The sequence below is a fragment of the Mustela nivalis genome (assembly GCF_964662115.1).
Source record: "Mustela nivalis genome assembly, chromosome: 1".
Taxonomy (NCBI): domain Eukaryota; kingdom Metazoa; phylum Chordata; class Mammalia; order Carnivora; family Mustelidae; genus Mustela; species Mustela nivalis.
In genome coordinates this window covers 9,981,527-9,998,719 of record NC_139020.1, presented here as the reverse complement: position 1 = coordinate 9,998,719, position 17,193 = coordinate 9,981,527, and the positions used below count along the sequence as shown (strand labels likewise).

Here is a 17,193-nt window from a genome sequence, read left to right as displayed (position 1 = left end):
GGTCATGGACAATGAGTATAGAAGGAGACATCCTTATGATTGGCTAAATGGATGACTCTAAACCATATCAAAGATACCACCTGATCTTTTAGGGATGGCAGAGCCCTCTGTGGATGTGATAGAATAAGGTGTCTCAGGGAAGTGTCAAGGCCGCCAAGAGCCCGACAAACTCAAATCAGTCTTGAGTTGGGCTCCCTACTCTATCACATTTAGATTGGCCATCTGGAGCAGCAGGCTCCTCTCTGTAACCCACACGATTCAGCCTAGCTCATAATAAACTTACTACATAATTTTCTTTTATTTATTTATTTATTTGTCAGAGAGAGAGAGAGAGAGAGAGCAAGTGCTGGCAGAGTGGCAGGCAGAGGCAGAGAGAGAGAAGCAGGCTCCCCACGGAGCCAGGGGCCCGATGCGGCACTCAATCCTAGGACCCTGGGATCATGACCTGAGCCGAAGGCAGGGGCTTAACCGACTGAGCCACCCAGGCGCCCCATTGCTACATAATTTTCATCAGAACTTCCTTTTCTTGGGGAAAAGGTGTCCAGTATGGGATTTTGGGAGGTTCCTAACCCAGTGAATGCCACAGCTCCCCTTCTTCAAATCTTGTATTTTCTCCTCTTTACCCCCACCTCCCCAAGCTAACACGTCACAAGGTAAAGCACTGGCCATGGGTTTAGAAAAATCTAGAATTTGAACCATAAACTGTTAGAGTCTTGAGGAAACAGGGAGATGAAGGATCTAACCTCTCCCCAGTGCAAGGCCCCCATTCTTGTCATACCTTGAGGAGGGGACCCTTGTGCTCAACAGAACCTATCTCTGGTCAGAGCAGTAAGACTCCTTTTGCTTCTATATGGGGCAGAGAAACCTCTTAGGAAGGGCTTGCAAACATTGGTAGGTGGCCTCCCCTTCACCTCTCTTCCAGATTGACCTCCCTTGCTCTTGGACATTGAGCTAGGACCTGGACATCTGCAGTAGGTACCAGCTGAGAAGCTGAACGCTTGGGTGCCTGGGGGAAAGTGGATATTAGGTATTTGGGTGTCCAGTGTGGGGTGTTGGCGGGGGTGTGATCCAAATGGCTCTGGAACTTGATGCTGTTACAGAAAACACCCAAGCTGCCAATAGAACCAGAATCTTTTCACTGAGATCCACAAGGGCCGTGAGAAAGGCTGTCATTGGCCAGGCTCCCAGGCCACCCGAACAGGGGGAGAGGATGGGGTGCAAACCCCGCCCAAGCCCCAGGGGGATGGAGTTGGCACTGATGACTTCTGGTCAGCCCCAGGACTGCAGGGCAGGCATTTCAAAGGGTGCAGGAGCGAAGAGGTCTTCCCCAGCCGCGCTCTGCTCCTCGGTGGCCAGCGCCTCCAGGGACCCTGGGTCAGAATTAGAGTCTGGGTGGGAAGCAGACGTGGACCCGCAGTTACGGTGGAGGTGGAGGAAGATACCAGAGAGCTTAAACCGCGAGGAGAGGCGCGGTGTCTTGGGTCGAGCCCCATTTTAACCCCGCAGTTCCAGAGCTCCGCCCCGCCTGCGCCCCGCGAGCCCGGAGCCGGGCGTCCTCTAGGAGCGGGCGCAGTGGCCCCCGGGCGCGGAGCTCCTCGTCCAGGGCCGCTGGCTCCATCAGCAGTGTCAAGGAAGGGTCTCCAGGGGAGGACAGGGATCGGCGGCCATGGCCGAGGCCGCGGAGCTGGAGGGGGCCCCCCCAGGTCCCCAGGGGCCGCTTGAGGCTCCTGTGCCTCTGGCAGAGAAACCTGGCGAGCTGGGGGCCGCGGGCGGGAGGGCGGAGCGGGAGGAGGCCAGCGAGGGCGCCGCGGAGGCGCCGAGGGGCGAGGGGGCGGGCGCAGCAGCGACGGTCGCGGTGAACCGAGCAGAAGGCACCGATCCGGACGGAGCGCGCGCGAGCGAGCCGGAGCCGGGCGCGGACGGTGGCCCCGGGGCCGAGACTCCAGGCGCGAGGGCCGCGCAGGGCGAAGCGGAGGCGGAGGAGGGCGCCCCGGGGTGCGCCGAGGTCCCCCAGGGAGAGGAGGCGAGCGGCGCAGAGCAGGTGGAGGAGGCGAGCTCCGGCCGCGGCACGCAGGGCGAGGCTTCGAGGGAGGTTCAGGGGGATCCCGGGGAGACCGAGGTCCCTGGGGCAAAGGAGAAAGCGGAGCAAGGGCCAGAGGAACCCGGAGGCAGCACGCCGGGGGCGCAGGGGGCCAGCATGGAAGCCGCGGGGCAGGCGGGAGGGGCGCTCGGGGCCGAGGGCGAACCCCGGGACCGAGGCGATCTCAGCTCCCAGCCCCAGGTCGAGCCCACCGAGGCCGCGGCGGCGGAGATTGGGGGGTGCGGCCCCGGGGAGCTTGCAGAGGAGCCTGGGGGTGCCGCGGCGGGCGCCGCCGCCGACGAGGCGGGGGCGACGGGGACAGAGGAGTCGGAGGAAGTGGCCCCCGGGGACTCGAGGGCGGAAGCTGTCGAGGACGGGGACCAGGGTGAACCCCAAGAGGAGATGGAGGAGGCCGAGGAGGAGAGGCGAGAGCGCGGCCCGGAGGTACCAGTGGAGCCGGTCACAGCCGGGGCCGAGGAGGAGCCCCCAGACAGCAGCAGCGCGCGGGCAGAGGCGGCCGCGCCAACGCGGGCCGCGGAGCCGGAGGCCGAGCTCAGCAACCACCTGGCGGAGGAGGGCAGCGTCGAGGGCCGGGAGGGGACCGAGCGGGTGAATGGCGGAGAGGATGGCGAGACGTCAGAGGAGGGGGCCCCGAGGCAGGAGCACGACATCACCCTCTTCGTGAAGGTAAGTCGAATCTAAGCGGTCCAGCTGTCCGGATTGTCGCTCCTGTTCACGGGAGGGAGGCGGGACGGCCTGGGGGTCATGGAGAGTCTCAGGAGCGCTTTGGGGACACAGGATGGTTTGGGAACAAGAAGTTGGGTAGGGGTGGTAGGAGGTAGTGGGGGTGCGGGTCCAGCATCCCACTGTCTTTTGTTCTGAAAATCCTAACTGGTCCTTCTAGTCTGGAGATTATTGAAGAATCAATTAAAAAAAAAAAGTGATATGCCCTATTAATGTTCAAAGCAATTCATGCCAAAGGATTTCACTTGAAGTGAAAAAAAAAAAAAAATGCGAACAGGTTGTAATGTGAGAAGTTTCCCCGGGACTCAACTTTCAGAGGCCCAGAGCTGGCCAGTGTTTACAGCTCCCCAAAAGTCTCCCTCCTTGGTATTTAGAACGCAAGTGGAGATTTATTTAAATATTATAATATTGTTGAGCATTTTAACATGTATTTTGGAAGAAAACAAGACGCTGGTGACTTGAACATCATCTGCTTTTAAGTCATATTTCAACCCTGCTACAAATGGGAAGAAAGCAATGATTTTATTCCAGAATTTGTAGGACACCACTGAGGAACTTTTGCATTTAAAGAGGCCTTTCTACAAGACATCAAAGGTAAAGGACAAGGTCCAGAGGTAGCTCACAAACGGGGATCTTTGTTAAAAAAAAAAAAAAAAAAAAGCCCTTTCTGAGGACCTTCAGCCGGACCAGGAAAGCAGCTAATAATAAGGTCAAGAATGTGCATTGCAGGTTGAATTGTAATCCTTTCAAAATACTTTCAGGCTTATAGAAGCCAGTTAGGACCTAAAACTCCTTGATGGGAATGTAAGCAAATTCTAATAAGCAAAAAGATAAATATTTCCAAAGTGATTAACTTCAGAATTTCAAGAATTGCTTGGGGGGCAAAGGGGTTAGGGAAGAGAGGGCATGCGTTTCTTCACTGGTTCAGGAAGGTGCTGTTCTGAGCATTTCTGAAGACCCTGGAGCATTTCAAGGTTAGGTGTTGGGATATAATCTAAGGGCATAGCCCCTAGGAAGGCCCCTGGGAGCTGGACGTCTGCAGGGATGGGAAAGGGAACTGGGAGGGGGGGATGGAGCTGAACACAGTGCTGCTGTGTGTAGATCTGCCCTTGATGTGAGCAATTCCCCCTTCCTCCATCTCAGGGCCACCTGCTTCCAGCATGTCTTTGCAGTTTCTTGTTATAATTTTGGAATACGTAACATCTTCCTCATCTTCCTGCTTCCATTTCTCAGCTCTCCAGTCTAGGCCTTTGGTGATAGCCAGTGAGCTGGGAAATGAGATTTGATCACTTTACTTCTGAAAGTAAAATTCTCCAGTTGTTCCTTGTAGACTTTAAGATGAGGCCACGCTCCTTAGCCAGGCCACAGACCACTCACGATGGCCTTCTGGCCTCTGCGGTATTGCTTGGGTTTCCCCCCCAACTGCCTGACTTTCTCACCCATGGTACCACCATGCCAGCCTATTGAACTAGCTATCATTCCTTGTGAGAGCCACATTCTTGCCTGCCTGGAAATTGCACAGGTGCTGTACCCTCTGCCTGAGTCAAGTTTCTTCCCCCCTCACCCCACTCCTTGCCTCCTGCCTGGTTGTCTGCTGTGGGTCTACATTCAGCACGGGCATCGTCTCCTCTGCGGCGCCTTTGGCAACCCTAGTCTGGGTTGGGTGTCCCTCTGTTGAAGGTCCCTTCACGTGATGCATGTTTTACCTCTTCCCTTGACTATGTGAGATCCATTTTCTATGCTCTATGTGGAGCACAGGCTTGGAACCTGAAGAAGGTTTGAATGGGTGGCTGCCTACACAAGGTAGTATATACTGTGGACATTAGAGCCAGTGGGATCAAATTCTGGCTCTGCTGCTTCTTGCAGGGTGACCTTAGGCAAGCTACGTAACCTTTCTGTGCCTTTGTTGCTTATGGATAAAACGGGGATAAAGGTGGTACCTACCCTACAAGGTTGTTACGGGGATTCAAGAATTTGATTATGTAAAGCACTTAGAAAAGCACCTGGCGGGACGCCTGGGTGGCTTAGTTGGTTTGACGACTGCCTTCGGCTCAGGTCATGATCCTGGAGTCCCGGGATCGAGTCCCGCATCGGGCTCCCAGCTCCATGGGGAGTCTGCTTCTCTCTCTGACCTTCTCCTCGTTCATGCTCTCTCTCACTGTCTCTCTCTCAAGTAAATAAATAAAATCTTAAAAAAAAAAAGAAAAAAGAAAAGCACCTGGCTTGAAATAAGCATTGTATAATTGTGCATTCTTGTTCTATCTGCTCAGCTCCCCCAAGTGTCCATCATTGGATTTTGCACAGAAACAATCCCTTTGCCCATTCCATCCCTGCCTCTTTTTATTTTTTTTTAAAGCTTTTATTTACTTATTTGTTGGGGGGGGCGGGGAGAGAGGGAGGGAGAGGGAGAAAGAGTGAGAGAGAAAGCACAAGTAGGGGGAGAGGCAGAGGGAGAAGCAGGATCCTTGCTGAGCAGGGAACCCAAAGCAGGACTGAGGCTTCACTGCCTGAGCCACCCAGGTGCCTGCCTTCTTTTATTAAGGGAAAATCTCTCTAGGTACCTAATTACTCCATTCTCTGAGGATAGGCATGTTATGAAAAGTAAAAATAAGTTTCTTTCTTTCTTTTTTTTTGTTGTTGTTGTTGTTGTTGTTTTTCTCAGTTCCTGCTCAGGAGTAGCTTGTGTGGGCAGAGGCAAGGGGCTTGTCATGGACAGCTTTCCAGAATGTTTCGTTCTGACATGATCATCCTGGTTCTCAGTTGCCTGCTCCCACCCCATATATTTTTTTTTTTTTTTCCTTTAAGAAAACAGATCTCCAAACAGGGAGATTGGTTTTGAAGCAACTACTACTTGATATAGGATCTGAGGATCAGTTAAGGTGTGCTTTGTAGGATTGTTAAGGCACTTCACTTTCTCTTTATCCTACAAATCATTACCCTTAAAAAACAAAAAAGAGCCCAATGCAGAAATCAAGTAAAACCCTTTAGACACTTCTACCTTTTGAGTTTGTAATACTTGATTTAAAATCCTTAAATTAGTCCAAAATAGGATTTCTTTGCCAGATTTAGCTTTCTTGAGGTTTCTTCTTTGGGCTCCACTGAGTTTAGACCGCACTGCGTAGTCGACCTCTGACCTCCTGGGTTTTGTAAACATGTCAAATTTTTCTGTGCCATCACTGGAATGCAGAATTCACAGATTTGTTCTTTAAGGAGAAGTACCACAAACATTCCAAACATTCCCCTTGCTTTCATCTGACAGCTTAGTAAACGTGGTTGTAATTAGCCCATATTTTATTTGTCAATTTTTAACTTTTACATTTCCCCATATTTTTAAAAATAAATATATCAGCTGCAAGTATACCACAAAGTGATGACTGATGACCCAGTGACAGTGGTGCACATCAAATCTGCTTCTACTTTTAGCCACCTGGTAGTTTATATACTCCATCTTTGTGGAAGTTTATATACTTTATATTCTATACTTTGTGGAAGTTTATATACTCCAAATTACTAATTCGACATTTTGTTTTATTCTGTAAGCATGCGAGAATGTATTCTTGAAAAAGAGCCAAGAACATATGGAACAGACCAAGGAAAACTTCCCTGAATTATTATATGGTAAATTAATTGCTGATCATGGTAATTCTTACTTTTGTTTTTTTACAAAGAAGTGTTAATTATTTGCCATCAAATTATAGGGTAACCCTGCAGCATATTTAGTAAGAAAGTTCCCTTTCTTCTTTACTTATAACAAAGGGTTACATTGTAATAACATACTAACATAACAATAACAAAAGACAAACAAAATACTGACAACAAAGGATAAGGTAGGAACTTCACCAGCTGTGGGGCTTTAGTCACTAAGGAAGTCTTGCTTACAAATTTGGTGTTTCTAATCCAATAGTACCTGGCGATTGTGTATACTTTAAGGTAAGGTCTAGGGGTGGGATTGTCTAAGATGGATTTCCTGGCAAATTTCACATGACCTAAAAAACCTCAATGTGACCAATGAACAGCCCTGGGCCAGAGTCTAAGAGTTTCTTAAACCAGGTTTTGGACACCATATATTTAGCACGTAGCTACTGTGGAGCTTGGAAACTTGCATTTGCCATCACATTTGGGTCTCTCAATAGGTGGAATTGGAGATGGAACAAAGTCCAACTCAAGAAGGAATTTTGTTTTATTCTGTAAGCATGCGAGAATGTATTCTTGAAAAAGAGCCAAGAACATATGGAACAGACCAAGGAAAACTTCCCTGAATTATTATATGGTAAATTAATTGCTGATCATGGTAATTCTTACTTTTGTTTTTTTACAAAGAAGTGTTAATTATTTGTCATTGTCACTGAGAACTTCCCCCCAACATAAATGAGTACATACATGGAACCAGCCGAGCAATGCCACACCATGTGGCCATGGCAACTTGGGAAGGATAGGTGTATGTCCAGGAACAGCAGCTGAGAAACTCCTGGTAGACCAGTTGGCTGCAGCAATCCATGCACCTTTCTCCAGGAGAGAGCATGTTGAGACTGTTCTGTGGGGGTTCGGTGCCCGAGGAACTTGAGAGGGAGTTGCTATTTTCATAACTCTGTGTGGACTATGACCCTGTGCTCTGAAGGGAAATGAGCAAAGATGCATTTCTATGACTTTACCTCTCCCCCCAAAATATTTTTTGCTATTTGTTTCCTGAGTGTCTTACACAACTTGCTTACAAACACATTTTTCAAATTTAAATTCAATTAGCCAACTTACAGTACATCAGTATTTTCAGATGTGGTGTTCAATAATTCATCAGTTGAGTATAATACCCAGTGCTCATCACATCTTGTGCCCCCCTTAATGCCCATCACCCAGTTACCCCATCCCCCTACCCACCTCCCCTCCAGCATCCCTCAGTTTGTTTCCTTAGAGTTAAGAGGCTCTCATGGTTTGTCTCCCTCTCTGATGACTTTCCATTCAGTTTTCCCTCCCTCCCCCTATGATCCTCTGCATGTTTTCTTCTATTCCACATGTAAGACCAGATGATAATTGTCTTTCTAATGACTGATTTCATTCACCATAATACCCTCCGGTTCTATCCAGGTCAATGTAAGAGAGAAGTATTCATCTTTTCTTACGGCTGAGCATACAGACTCATGTATGAAATCAGTGGAGTTAGTTGGGGTGGAAACTGGAGTAAACACTGGGGGGAAACACTTGTTCACTGGGGATCATGGTCCCTCTCCCCATGCTGAGTGAGACCCATGTCACAATAGCTTCTTCACATCATGTCCTCCTCACCTGGCATGGCCGTGGGCTTGTTCTCAGCTCCCAGTCAGTGCTTTTGGTAATGATAGGTAAATAGCCGAATGGATGCATAGTCCAAGGTGACTCAGCTAGTGAGAAGCTGGACACAAGACTGTTTCCCACCAACCCAGTCTGGCGTCCCTTCTGAAAGAGCCAGAGTCATTCTCCTCTATGAAGACATCTTGGCAACAGGGCTCCAAGATGCTGGACTTCCCTCAGGGCTGTGGGAATTTGTGGCTCTGCTTTGCTGGGTACACATATGCCACAGCTCTTGCCCCTCACTGTTGCTGACAGGCCGTGTGCTCTGGACTCTTCAGATGTCTTTTTTGGTGAGTGATCATGCTTCACCCCCAGCCTGAGGTCCTCCTCCTCACAGTGGGTCTCCTTTATAGCTTTGATTTCTCAAGGTCAGCTGCTCTCTAGGAGTCCTCTCAGATACCCTACTTCCCTGAGTATCTAGAGATCCGTAAGATACCTTCAGAAACAACACACTGGATCCTTAGAGCAGGTAAATTTACCCTTTAGTTTCATATACATAGAAAAACAAAGTCTAGACTTTGACGGAATGTATCAAGGACAAAGCTCTGAGCCATGGTTTAGGTTCAAGTGGGTCACAGAACTGTAGATTAGTCTGTTAACTTAGCCCATGTGGATTTATCGCCTCCTACGTGTTGACTCTGTGCTAGAGTTTGTGTACCCAATGTCAAGCAAGACAGACAGGGTCCATGCCTTCATATTTTTAAAATATTTATTTATTTATTTGACAGAGATCACAAGTAGGCAGAGAGGCAGGCAGAGAGAGAGGAGGAAGCAGGCTCCCCACAGAGCAGAGAGTGCAATGTGGGGTTTGATCCTAGGATGCTGGGATCATGACCTGAGCTGAAGGCAGAGGCTTTAACCCACTGAGCCACTCAGGCGCCCCTAGGCAACTTCTAAAGACATCAATGTGTCTTTTGGCAACCCATTCTCCTCCCCACAGGGAGACAGTGTCCAATTCCATTTTCAGCTGGAGTCTGCAAAGCCTAAAATATTTATTGTTGGGCCCTTTAAGACAAGATTTGCTGACCCATAGCTTAAATTTCCCGTGATTCATGACCTGGGACGAGATACACTGCCTCTGGCACAAAATTGGAGTTTTATTTAGCGAGGAAGAAGGGGAATGACTATTGCATAAAGAATCAGCAGTGTCTATAACAGGGAAAAATATATAAGACACTATACATCTTATGCATATTGTTAGAAATGTTATTTTTCTGTGAAGTCCCTAATCTTGACTTAAGTGAGATTGAAATAAAACAGAGATTATAAATATAAAAACATACAATGCAATGCAGCATAAGGGAAAGGAAGTCTTTTTCTACCCCTGACGTCCAGCCTTTCAGTTTTTCTTCCTGGAGACAGCCACTGAATATCTTTCCAGAGATATTCTGTGCGTATGCAAGCTTATATGTAAATAATCTCACTGCATTAGTTATCTAACACTGTGTAATAAGTTACTCTAAGACTTAGCTATCTAAAACAACAAACATCTGTTATTCACAGTTTCTCTATGTCAGGAATTTGGAATCAGTTTAGTTGGGTAATTTTGGCTCATGAGTTTGCAGTGGAGATGTTGGCAGGGCTGTGGTCTCATCTGAAGGCTTGGTTGGGGTGGTGGGGTGGCTGACTCACATGTCTGTTGGCAAGAAGTTCAGTTCCTCACCACTTGGGGCTCTCTTCCTGGGCTGCTTTGATGTGCTCACAACATGGTATCTGGCTTTCCCCAGAGCATGGGTCCAAGAGAGAAGAAACCACAACTGTCACTTCTAATCTTATTTTATTCATTAAGTCCAATACTTAAGAAGATCATAATTAAACTCCACATTTTAAAGGGAAAGTCAAATGATTTGTGGATGTATTTTTAAAAAATACCACACCCACTTTTTTTTTTTTTTCATAAAAAGTAGTACACTGGATATTCATTGGGTTACATCTTGCTTTCTTTACTTAGTAAAGAAATAGTATATATTAGAAATCATTCTGTGTTAATACCTATAGTTCTATCAAATTCTTGTCAAAAATTTCATAGTTTTCTAGTAATGGGTATACTCTGTAGTCAGTTTCCCACAGGTGGATGTTTGGGTGGTTTCCACTTTTGTATCTTAAACCGTGCTATAGTGAATATCCCTCCACAGTTGTGTAATCACGTATGGTAACTCAGTTTTTAGAAATGACATTAATACAGGAAAGGATGTGCCTGTTTAAGATTTTGATAATCTTTACCAAATTTCCTCTTCAGAGGTTTCACCACATAATGTCCTCCTGACACAATATGGAGGCCATGTTTATTTCCCCAACCTTCCCTACTCAGAGTTTTCTCAAACTTTTTGAAGCTGAGAGGTGAAAAATGATACCCATTGTCATTTAATTCACATCTTTTTCAGTGTACTTTTAGAGCTCTAAAAACTATTGATACCATTTTTCCATGAGCAGCTTGCTTATGTCCTTTGCCCATTTTTCAAATCTACGTTTAGCTTTATTCTTCCTGATTTTTATATTAAGGAAATTAGACCATTGTCTGTCATGTGGGTTGGATATATTTTATGGGACTGTTTTGACTATTTGTACTGGAGTAATTCATCCTTTAAGTCTTAGTAACTTCTTGGAATTGATGCATAGGAAAACCAAGCAAAGGCTGTGACAGATCTCTTCAAATCTTCAACTTCATTTACTAGGATCTTTAAATGTTCTGTTTTATCTTCCATTCTATCACTTCTTGAGTCCTGAGGGATCAGATATTTCAAATCTTGCCTTTCTTCTTTTCTTTTTAATTAGCAGGTTACATTTTATCTAGCGCATGCCCTCAGAAAACTACATTCTTTCTTACATGGTAAGAATTCCTATTCAAAACAAGGTTTAAAATATACAGATCGCAGGATCATTTCATGCCACACTGCTCCATGTGAATGGGTATGATACATCACTTTGATTGTGGCATGCCATCTACTGGGATGGACTTGAATCCCACAAATAAAAACCATAGTGAAAAAGAATCAAACAAATGTGGTGCAGTGATATCAAAATATGGTTTCTGAGGTTGTCTCCTAGCCAGATGTTCTATTTATGCTCCCATCTGTTGAAAGAATTGACTAAAATTTATAGATAATGATGACAAATCCTAGTTGTAGACATCTAGTGAATTGTGGAAGACTACCCAGAGCTTATGTTTAATTAGTGGGAGGAAGTGAAATACTCAAATACCAAAGATCATTCAGAGAGATACTTTGGAAGCATCTCAGAGCCCATAGCTCTATGGGCAAGAATTGATATATACTTATTCAGTCTGCAAGGGTAAGTTTAATTTGATATGTGTGTGTATGAAATCATCAGATTAGAAATAGTTTCTAAGTCCAGATTTTTACTGGGTTTATGAACTCTACCCCCAACTCACTGTGTCTTCTCCCTTTGGGCTTGGTTGGCCACATGAACGTTGAGGCTCTTGCTGGGGTGGGGGAGTAAAAGCGGATTTTCTATCTTCCGAACTCCTGAGTGGTATTTTGGACCCAAGTGGCTATTTAAAGCAAATATTTATTGAGTGCCTGCCAAGTATCAGACATGGTGCCTGGGGCTGGTGTACAATAGCAACAAACAATGATGAACACAACCCTCACTTTTCTAGAGCTTTCAGCCTACAGAGTGACCCAGAAGGAAATGGCTAGAGTGCAGTTTGAGGAAGGGGAGCACGGTTTGGGAGTGGTTTGCTGGAATAGATGGGAGGTGTAGGATGGCAGAGTGCACAACGAGCCTGAAAGGGGGGAAGAGGATCTAGCCTGTAGATCTCTGACAGCCTGGGCTCTGCCCTTTTGCTGCAGTCCCTTCCCTTTGGAAGATTGTGCTGTGCACGATGGATGGGAAAGTGAATGAACAATGTACAGGTATGTCTACTGCATCAGGTAAAAAGAATTGGGTGGTCAGTTTTAATGATGCATTTTTTGCAGAATGTAAATTTTATAATCTCATAAATTCTTTCCATCTAAGTTAGCAATGCCTCATGCATCATCATATTGCATTCACAGACCTTGGCTTGAATCTGAACACAGTAACTGAACAGCTATTAAAGGTCCAAACATGTTGCACATTGTTTTTGGCTTTCTGTTTCTATGGTGGAGCTGTGGTAAGGAATACAGTAGAAGAATAAAAAATGGGGGAGAGAGACACAGGTCACTCAGTGGTGCTCAGCTGGTGGATAGGCCCATTTGAGGGGTTCAAGGCAGCTTCATGCACCTTTCTAGGGTCTCAGCAGTGTGGCTGGAAGGCTGGGCTCAGCTGGGGTTGTCAGAGGGAGGACCTACACGAAGCCCCTCCAGCTGGTGGCCTCATGAAGGTCAGTGAACAAGGCAGAAGCTGCATAGCTTTTTATAGTGAAAACCACACAGCTCCAATGTTTGTCTCTAGATCCAGCTCTTTATTAACTTGAACTGGTTTAAGAACATTTTAGCAGTGTCTCAAAGCCATGGAGTTATGTCATTTATACCCAGGGATGAGCAGAATGGCGTCTCTGTGGCATTTTCTACAGCTAATGTCAATATGTGGAGAGCAATCGAGCAATCTTGTTTTATTGCTGCCGTTTAGGACAGTCATAATATCGTGCTTAAAGCGGCAGTTAACAAAAAGTAAGTGTCCCTCATTTCTGATGTGTTAATGCCTCCGGGTTTTCTTCAGCATCAGATTCTCTGCAGAGTTAAATGACACAAAGAAGCCATTGAGTTGTTACCCAGAACTTTATCCAGTCTGACCGTGTATGGGAACAGAGTCAAAGGCATTCCCGCCTGAGGCTCAAACAAAGGGAACCAAGTTGGGGTGGAGATTAAGTCGGTCCAAGAGTCGTCGAACTCACTGCCTCCCTGACCCAAAGGCACCCCCCAAAAGTGTTAATTTCCCTCATTTAGGAAGAAAGCCCCCTGTCCCTGGATCTCCAAACCAATAATGCTTTTGTTCTGCGCGGACTTTAAAGCCTGTGAGGCCTGCGATGTGCGGAGTGTGTCAGATGTGCTGTAGCTGTGATCTGAAGGGCCTCATCAGAACCCTTACAATGACCCTGAGTCCTCTTCCCCCACTCGCTGTGGCCAGGGCTGGGGCTGGGGCACCCAGGGGTCTCTTTCTCCTGGACCGCAGCATCCTAAGCCCCCAACAAGGTTAGAAAAACACAAAAATAAAGCCTTGGGCAGAATGGGTCTGGGCTTTCTCCTCCCACAGGGGCTGGCCATCCCTTCAGGAGAGAGTCCTGCAGGCCAGAAGGCAGAATCGTCCAGCTTTGTAAATGGGGACCCAAGTCTAGTGTGTCTCTGGGACCACTCAGGCTCCCCACACTTGGAAACAAAAAGGGTCCCTGGGACGAGTCTCTACTTAATTGGCACGGAATTTCTTCTTCATAAGAATAAATGGCTGCTTTGTAGAGAGGACAGAGAAATGACTCTAGAAAGGGTACATGGAGTGACCCAGGTGTCAACTTGAGGCCCTCCTTGCCCATGTGTTGTAATTACAGTAATTATACAGTATTGACATTTGCTGTAGGAAATGCCACAGAGACGCCGTCCTGCCCATCCTGGATATAAAAGACGTAACTCCACGGCTTTGAGGCACTGCTGAAATGTTCTTAAACCAGTTCAAGTTAGGCAAGAGCTGGGTCTAGACACAAATGATTGGAGCATTTCCTCACACCCTGAAATCCCATGGATGGTGGGGTGGGTTAGAGGTGGCTGCAAGTTCTTTGACCCTGCTCCCATTGAGAAATGGGGTCTCTGAGTCTCTCTCCTCTCTCCAAATCTGGCCAGACCCCTGTGACTGGCTGTACCCCAGGAGCATATGGTTCACTATACAAGGCTATGCAGCTTCTGCTTTGTTCACTGACCCTCTTGAGGCCACCAGCTGGAGGGGTTCCACGTAGGTGCTCTCTTTGACAACCCCAGCTGAGCCCAGCTGAGCCCAGCCTTCTGGCCATGCTGCCAAGACCCTAGACACATGCATGAAACTACCTTGAACCCTTCAGATGGGCCCATCCACCAGCTGAACACCACTGAGTGACTTTTGTCAATGCCACGTGGAACAGAAGGGTCACCTAGTTGAAGACCTTGTCCTGATTCCTGACTGATGAAATCGCGAGACATAAAAAAGCAGCACTCCCTGCTACATTTGGGGTAATTCGTTACTTGGCAGTGGGTACCTGGGAGGTATGGCTTATGTCTCTTCTCAGCTGGTGAAATCTGGGTGGGTCGAAAGACAGGCCATGGTGAGAGGCATGGAGGGCTTTAAGGCCAGTCGAGGAGTAGGCAGGGCAAAGAATTAAGGCTCCCTGTGGCTGATTCCTCAGTTTGCTGCATGGATGTTTTTCCCTCTGCGGTCACTGTAGGGACTGGAATATTCTTAGCCATTCAAGAACGCAAACCACCAGGGTATATAAAAACAGGCTGCATTATTAAGCAGGCTTTCCAGAACAAGATGTTCTTTTGTTGTAATAATTCCTTGTGAGAATTTTACAAGGAAATAAGCTTTTCATGTCTGTGTAAAAGGTTCAGTTGGTATCAGGCCATATTATTAAATAAGGATTAAAAATAGCCCTGGAGTTTTTAAAGCATAATTCATATATGAGGATAAGTAGTAAGTTCCATTTTGTTCGTCGTTGTACTTCTTATGACTTGATCCCACCTACTGTGACGATGAATACTAACGTAGCTAAGCCTCTGGCTGGAATTTAAAGCTAAGAGCAGTTCAATTCAGTGATTAAGCTGGGTTGGGGGGCAGGACGGGGGGGGGGGTGGTGTGTCAATCACCTAATCCATCTAATAATACACTGATTGTCATGATAGTTGAAAAGAATAAATACTATACATAACTTGGGAATGTATTCAGGATGAAGGGGCTTTTTGAAAGGTTCAGATTACGTTTCAAAGTTTCAAGATCTAAAATATATCTCTCAGGATCTAAGTATAATGATGACTTACAATGTTCTTAAGTTCTAAGTGTATGGAAGAGTGAGAAGCACTTTTCAATATATATATATATTTTCAAGGTATATATAAATATACATTTATTTTTATAACAAATATTTACTTTTAATATTATATTTGTTTTTATATAATTATATAATAAATATATTTATTTTCTATTACATTTATATATAATAAATACCTATTTATTATATAAATAAATAAATAAATACCTATTTATTTATTTTTTGCAGCCTGGAGTGAAGGACTTCTTAAACACAATATATTAATAAAGTGCAGGCAACGGGCCCATCTCGCCACTTCCCTGGGGACGGGCAGCCTAAACCATTGGTTGGTTGGGCAAAGTCAATCTTGAAAGCGTTATCAATAGTGCAGGCTTGTATTTATTTGAGAAAAAAAAACCACTCAGGAGCGCCTGGCTGGCTCAGTCGTTAAGGGTCTGCCTTTGGCTCAGGTTATGATCCCAGGGTCCTGGGGTTGAGCCCCGCATCCCGCTCCCTGCTTGTTGGGGAGCCTGCTTCTCTCTCTCCCTCTCCCTCTGCTTGTGTTCCCTCTCTTGCTGTCTGTCAAATAAATAAAATATTAAAACACACACACACACACACTCAATGCTTCTTTTCTAAACTAGGCCTTGCTGCTCTTATGATATATATTTTTCCTTCATGGGCTTTTAAGAAGCAGGACACATAATCTTTGTGTCATGGGATTTGCTAGTATAACAATAAACTACCAACAAAGATCCGAAAACGAGGGTCTTAACGGTCTTTCTCATCAATCCTCAGAGGTGTGAGGGGAGAGAGGCTCCGTTCCTTCGGCTCCGCTTCTGCAAGGAGCCTTACTTGTGTCCTAGGGTTTGTGGATCGCCGCGGTCCTCGCTGATCACCTTGCTGCCGCTAGATGGCAGAAGAGGGAAGGCACAAGCCAAGACGATGGGCCGGAAGGGTAGTTTCCTGGCCAGTTAGCCGTTCCCTCAGACTTCGGAAAAGTTAAAGACCAGAAACCTTGCAGATGGTCTCTACTGCACAGTAGTCATGGCGATGATACAGCTGGAATCTTTGCAGTCATTGGCCTCTTGCCTGCAAGCAGCTGATACAGCCCTTCCTATTGACCTTGGCAGTTACCTTGGCCCCGTAATCCGCGGTGATAGCAGGAGTCCAGCAGGGCAGGGTCTGGCTTTCTGCTCTGCTCCCCGTGGGCCCTCCTCCCCTCCCATCTGCAGGTGGCCTGCTCCCCCGCCCCACGTTGCATGGCTCCGTTCTCACCAAGAGGTGGGGGAAGGAAGTGCGGATTCTCCTTTGCTGTCACACGCCCTGCAGGATGACAGGAGATGGTGATGCTGAGCTCAGAAAAGCTTGCATGGAGCACTGGGTGTGGTGAAAAAAATAATGAATACTGTTTTTCTGAAAATATATAAATTGATAGTTGTAATTAAAAAAAAAAAAAAAAAAAAAAGAAAAGCTTGCATGGAACATGCCGGCAGCAAAATCATCAGGCCCCAGCAAAGGGCTCGTCTTGTGAATGAGACTCAGTAATACTGGTTACCGTCAATTGAAGGGAGGTGGAAAATAGAAATTCTGGCATTGGAGCCGGGATATCAGATTCTGAGGGCTGCGGGGCCAGAACCTCCCCCAAGGAAAGCAAGCAGCGTGCCTACTTCCCTTGCACCTTACAGATAAGGCGAAATGAGGGGAGAGCTTAGTGTGTTAGGGACTGGCGCTCTCTCTACCACATTTCTGTTGGTTTTCGCTCATGTTTGTCTCTGTCCCCCGCTGAAGAGGTTTATATATCTTTTAGAACACTATATCTTTCACAGGATACTCCTTCCCCAATTATGCAGTGGGTTGGGCATTTCTGTTCAAGTTGTTCCATTAGTTCCTGGCAAAGAAAATAATCTTCTGTTGTATCATTGTTTCTGTGGGAAAATCAGTCAATATATCAATTCAACTCACATCATCTTTCCCAGGAATGAGGTTTCCTTTTTAAGAATGTCCTTCCCTCTAAAAGGTATCAGTGACTCTTATTTCAGTAACGGATTTTTTTTTTTTAAAACGTGTAGTCCAGATTTTCAGAACTATAAGCCTGTGGTATACCCTATTC

At 46.3% G+C, this 17,193-nt stretch overlaps 1 protein-coding gene across 3 annotated transcripts in view; it reads left to right on the top strand.

The window, feature by feature from the left end:
- The first annotated feature begins 1,251 nt into the window (after window positions 1-1,251).
- The window catches only part of CLIC6 (chloride intracellular channel 6), an 86,369-nt gene continuing 70,427 nt past the window's right edge, over window positions 1,252-17,193 (top strand). The window contains exon 1 of one of the 3 annotated variants that reach the window (XM_082722909.1): window positions 1,252-2,767. In XM_082722909.1, the coding sequence (XP_082579035.1) occupies window positions 1,667-2,767 (1,101 nt within the window). In that variant the 5' untranslated portion in view covers window positions 1,252-1,666. The remainder of the gene's footprint in view (window positions 2,768-17,193) is intronic. The other 2 variants (XM_082722910.1, XM_082722908.1) reach the window with 2 other exon arrangements.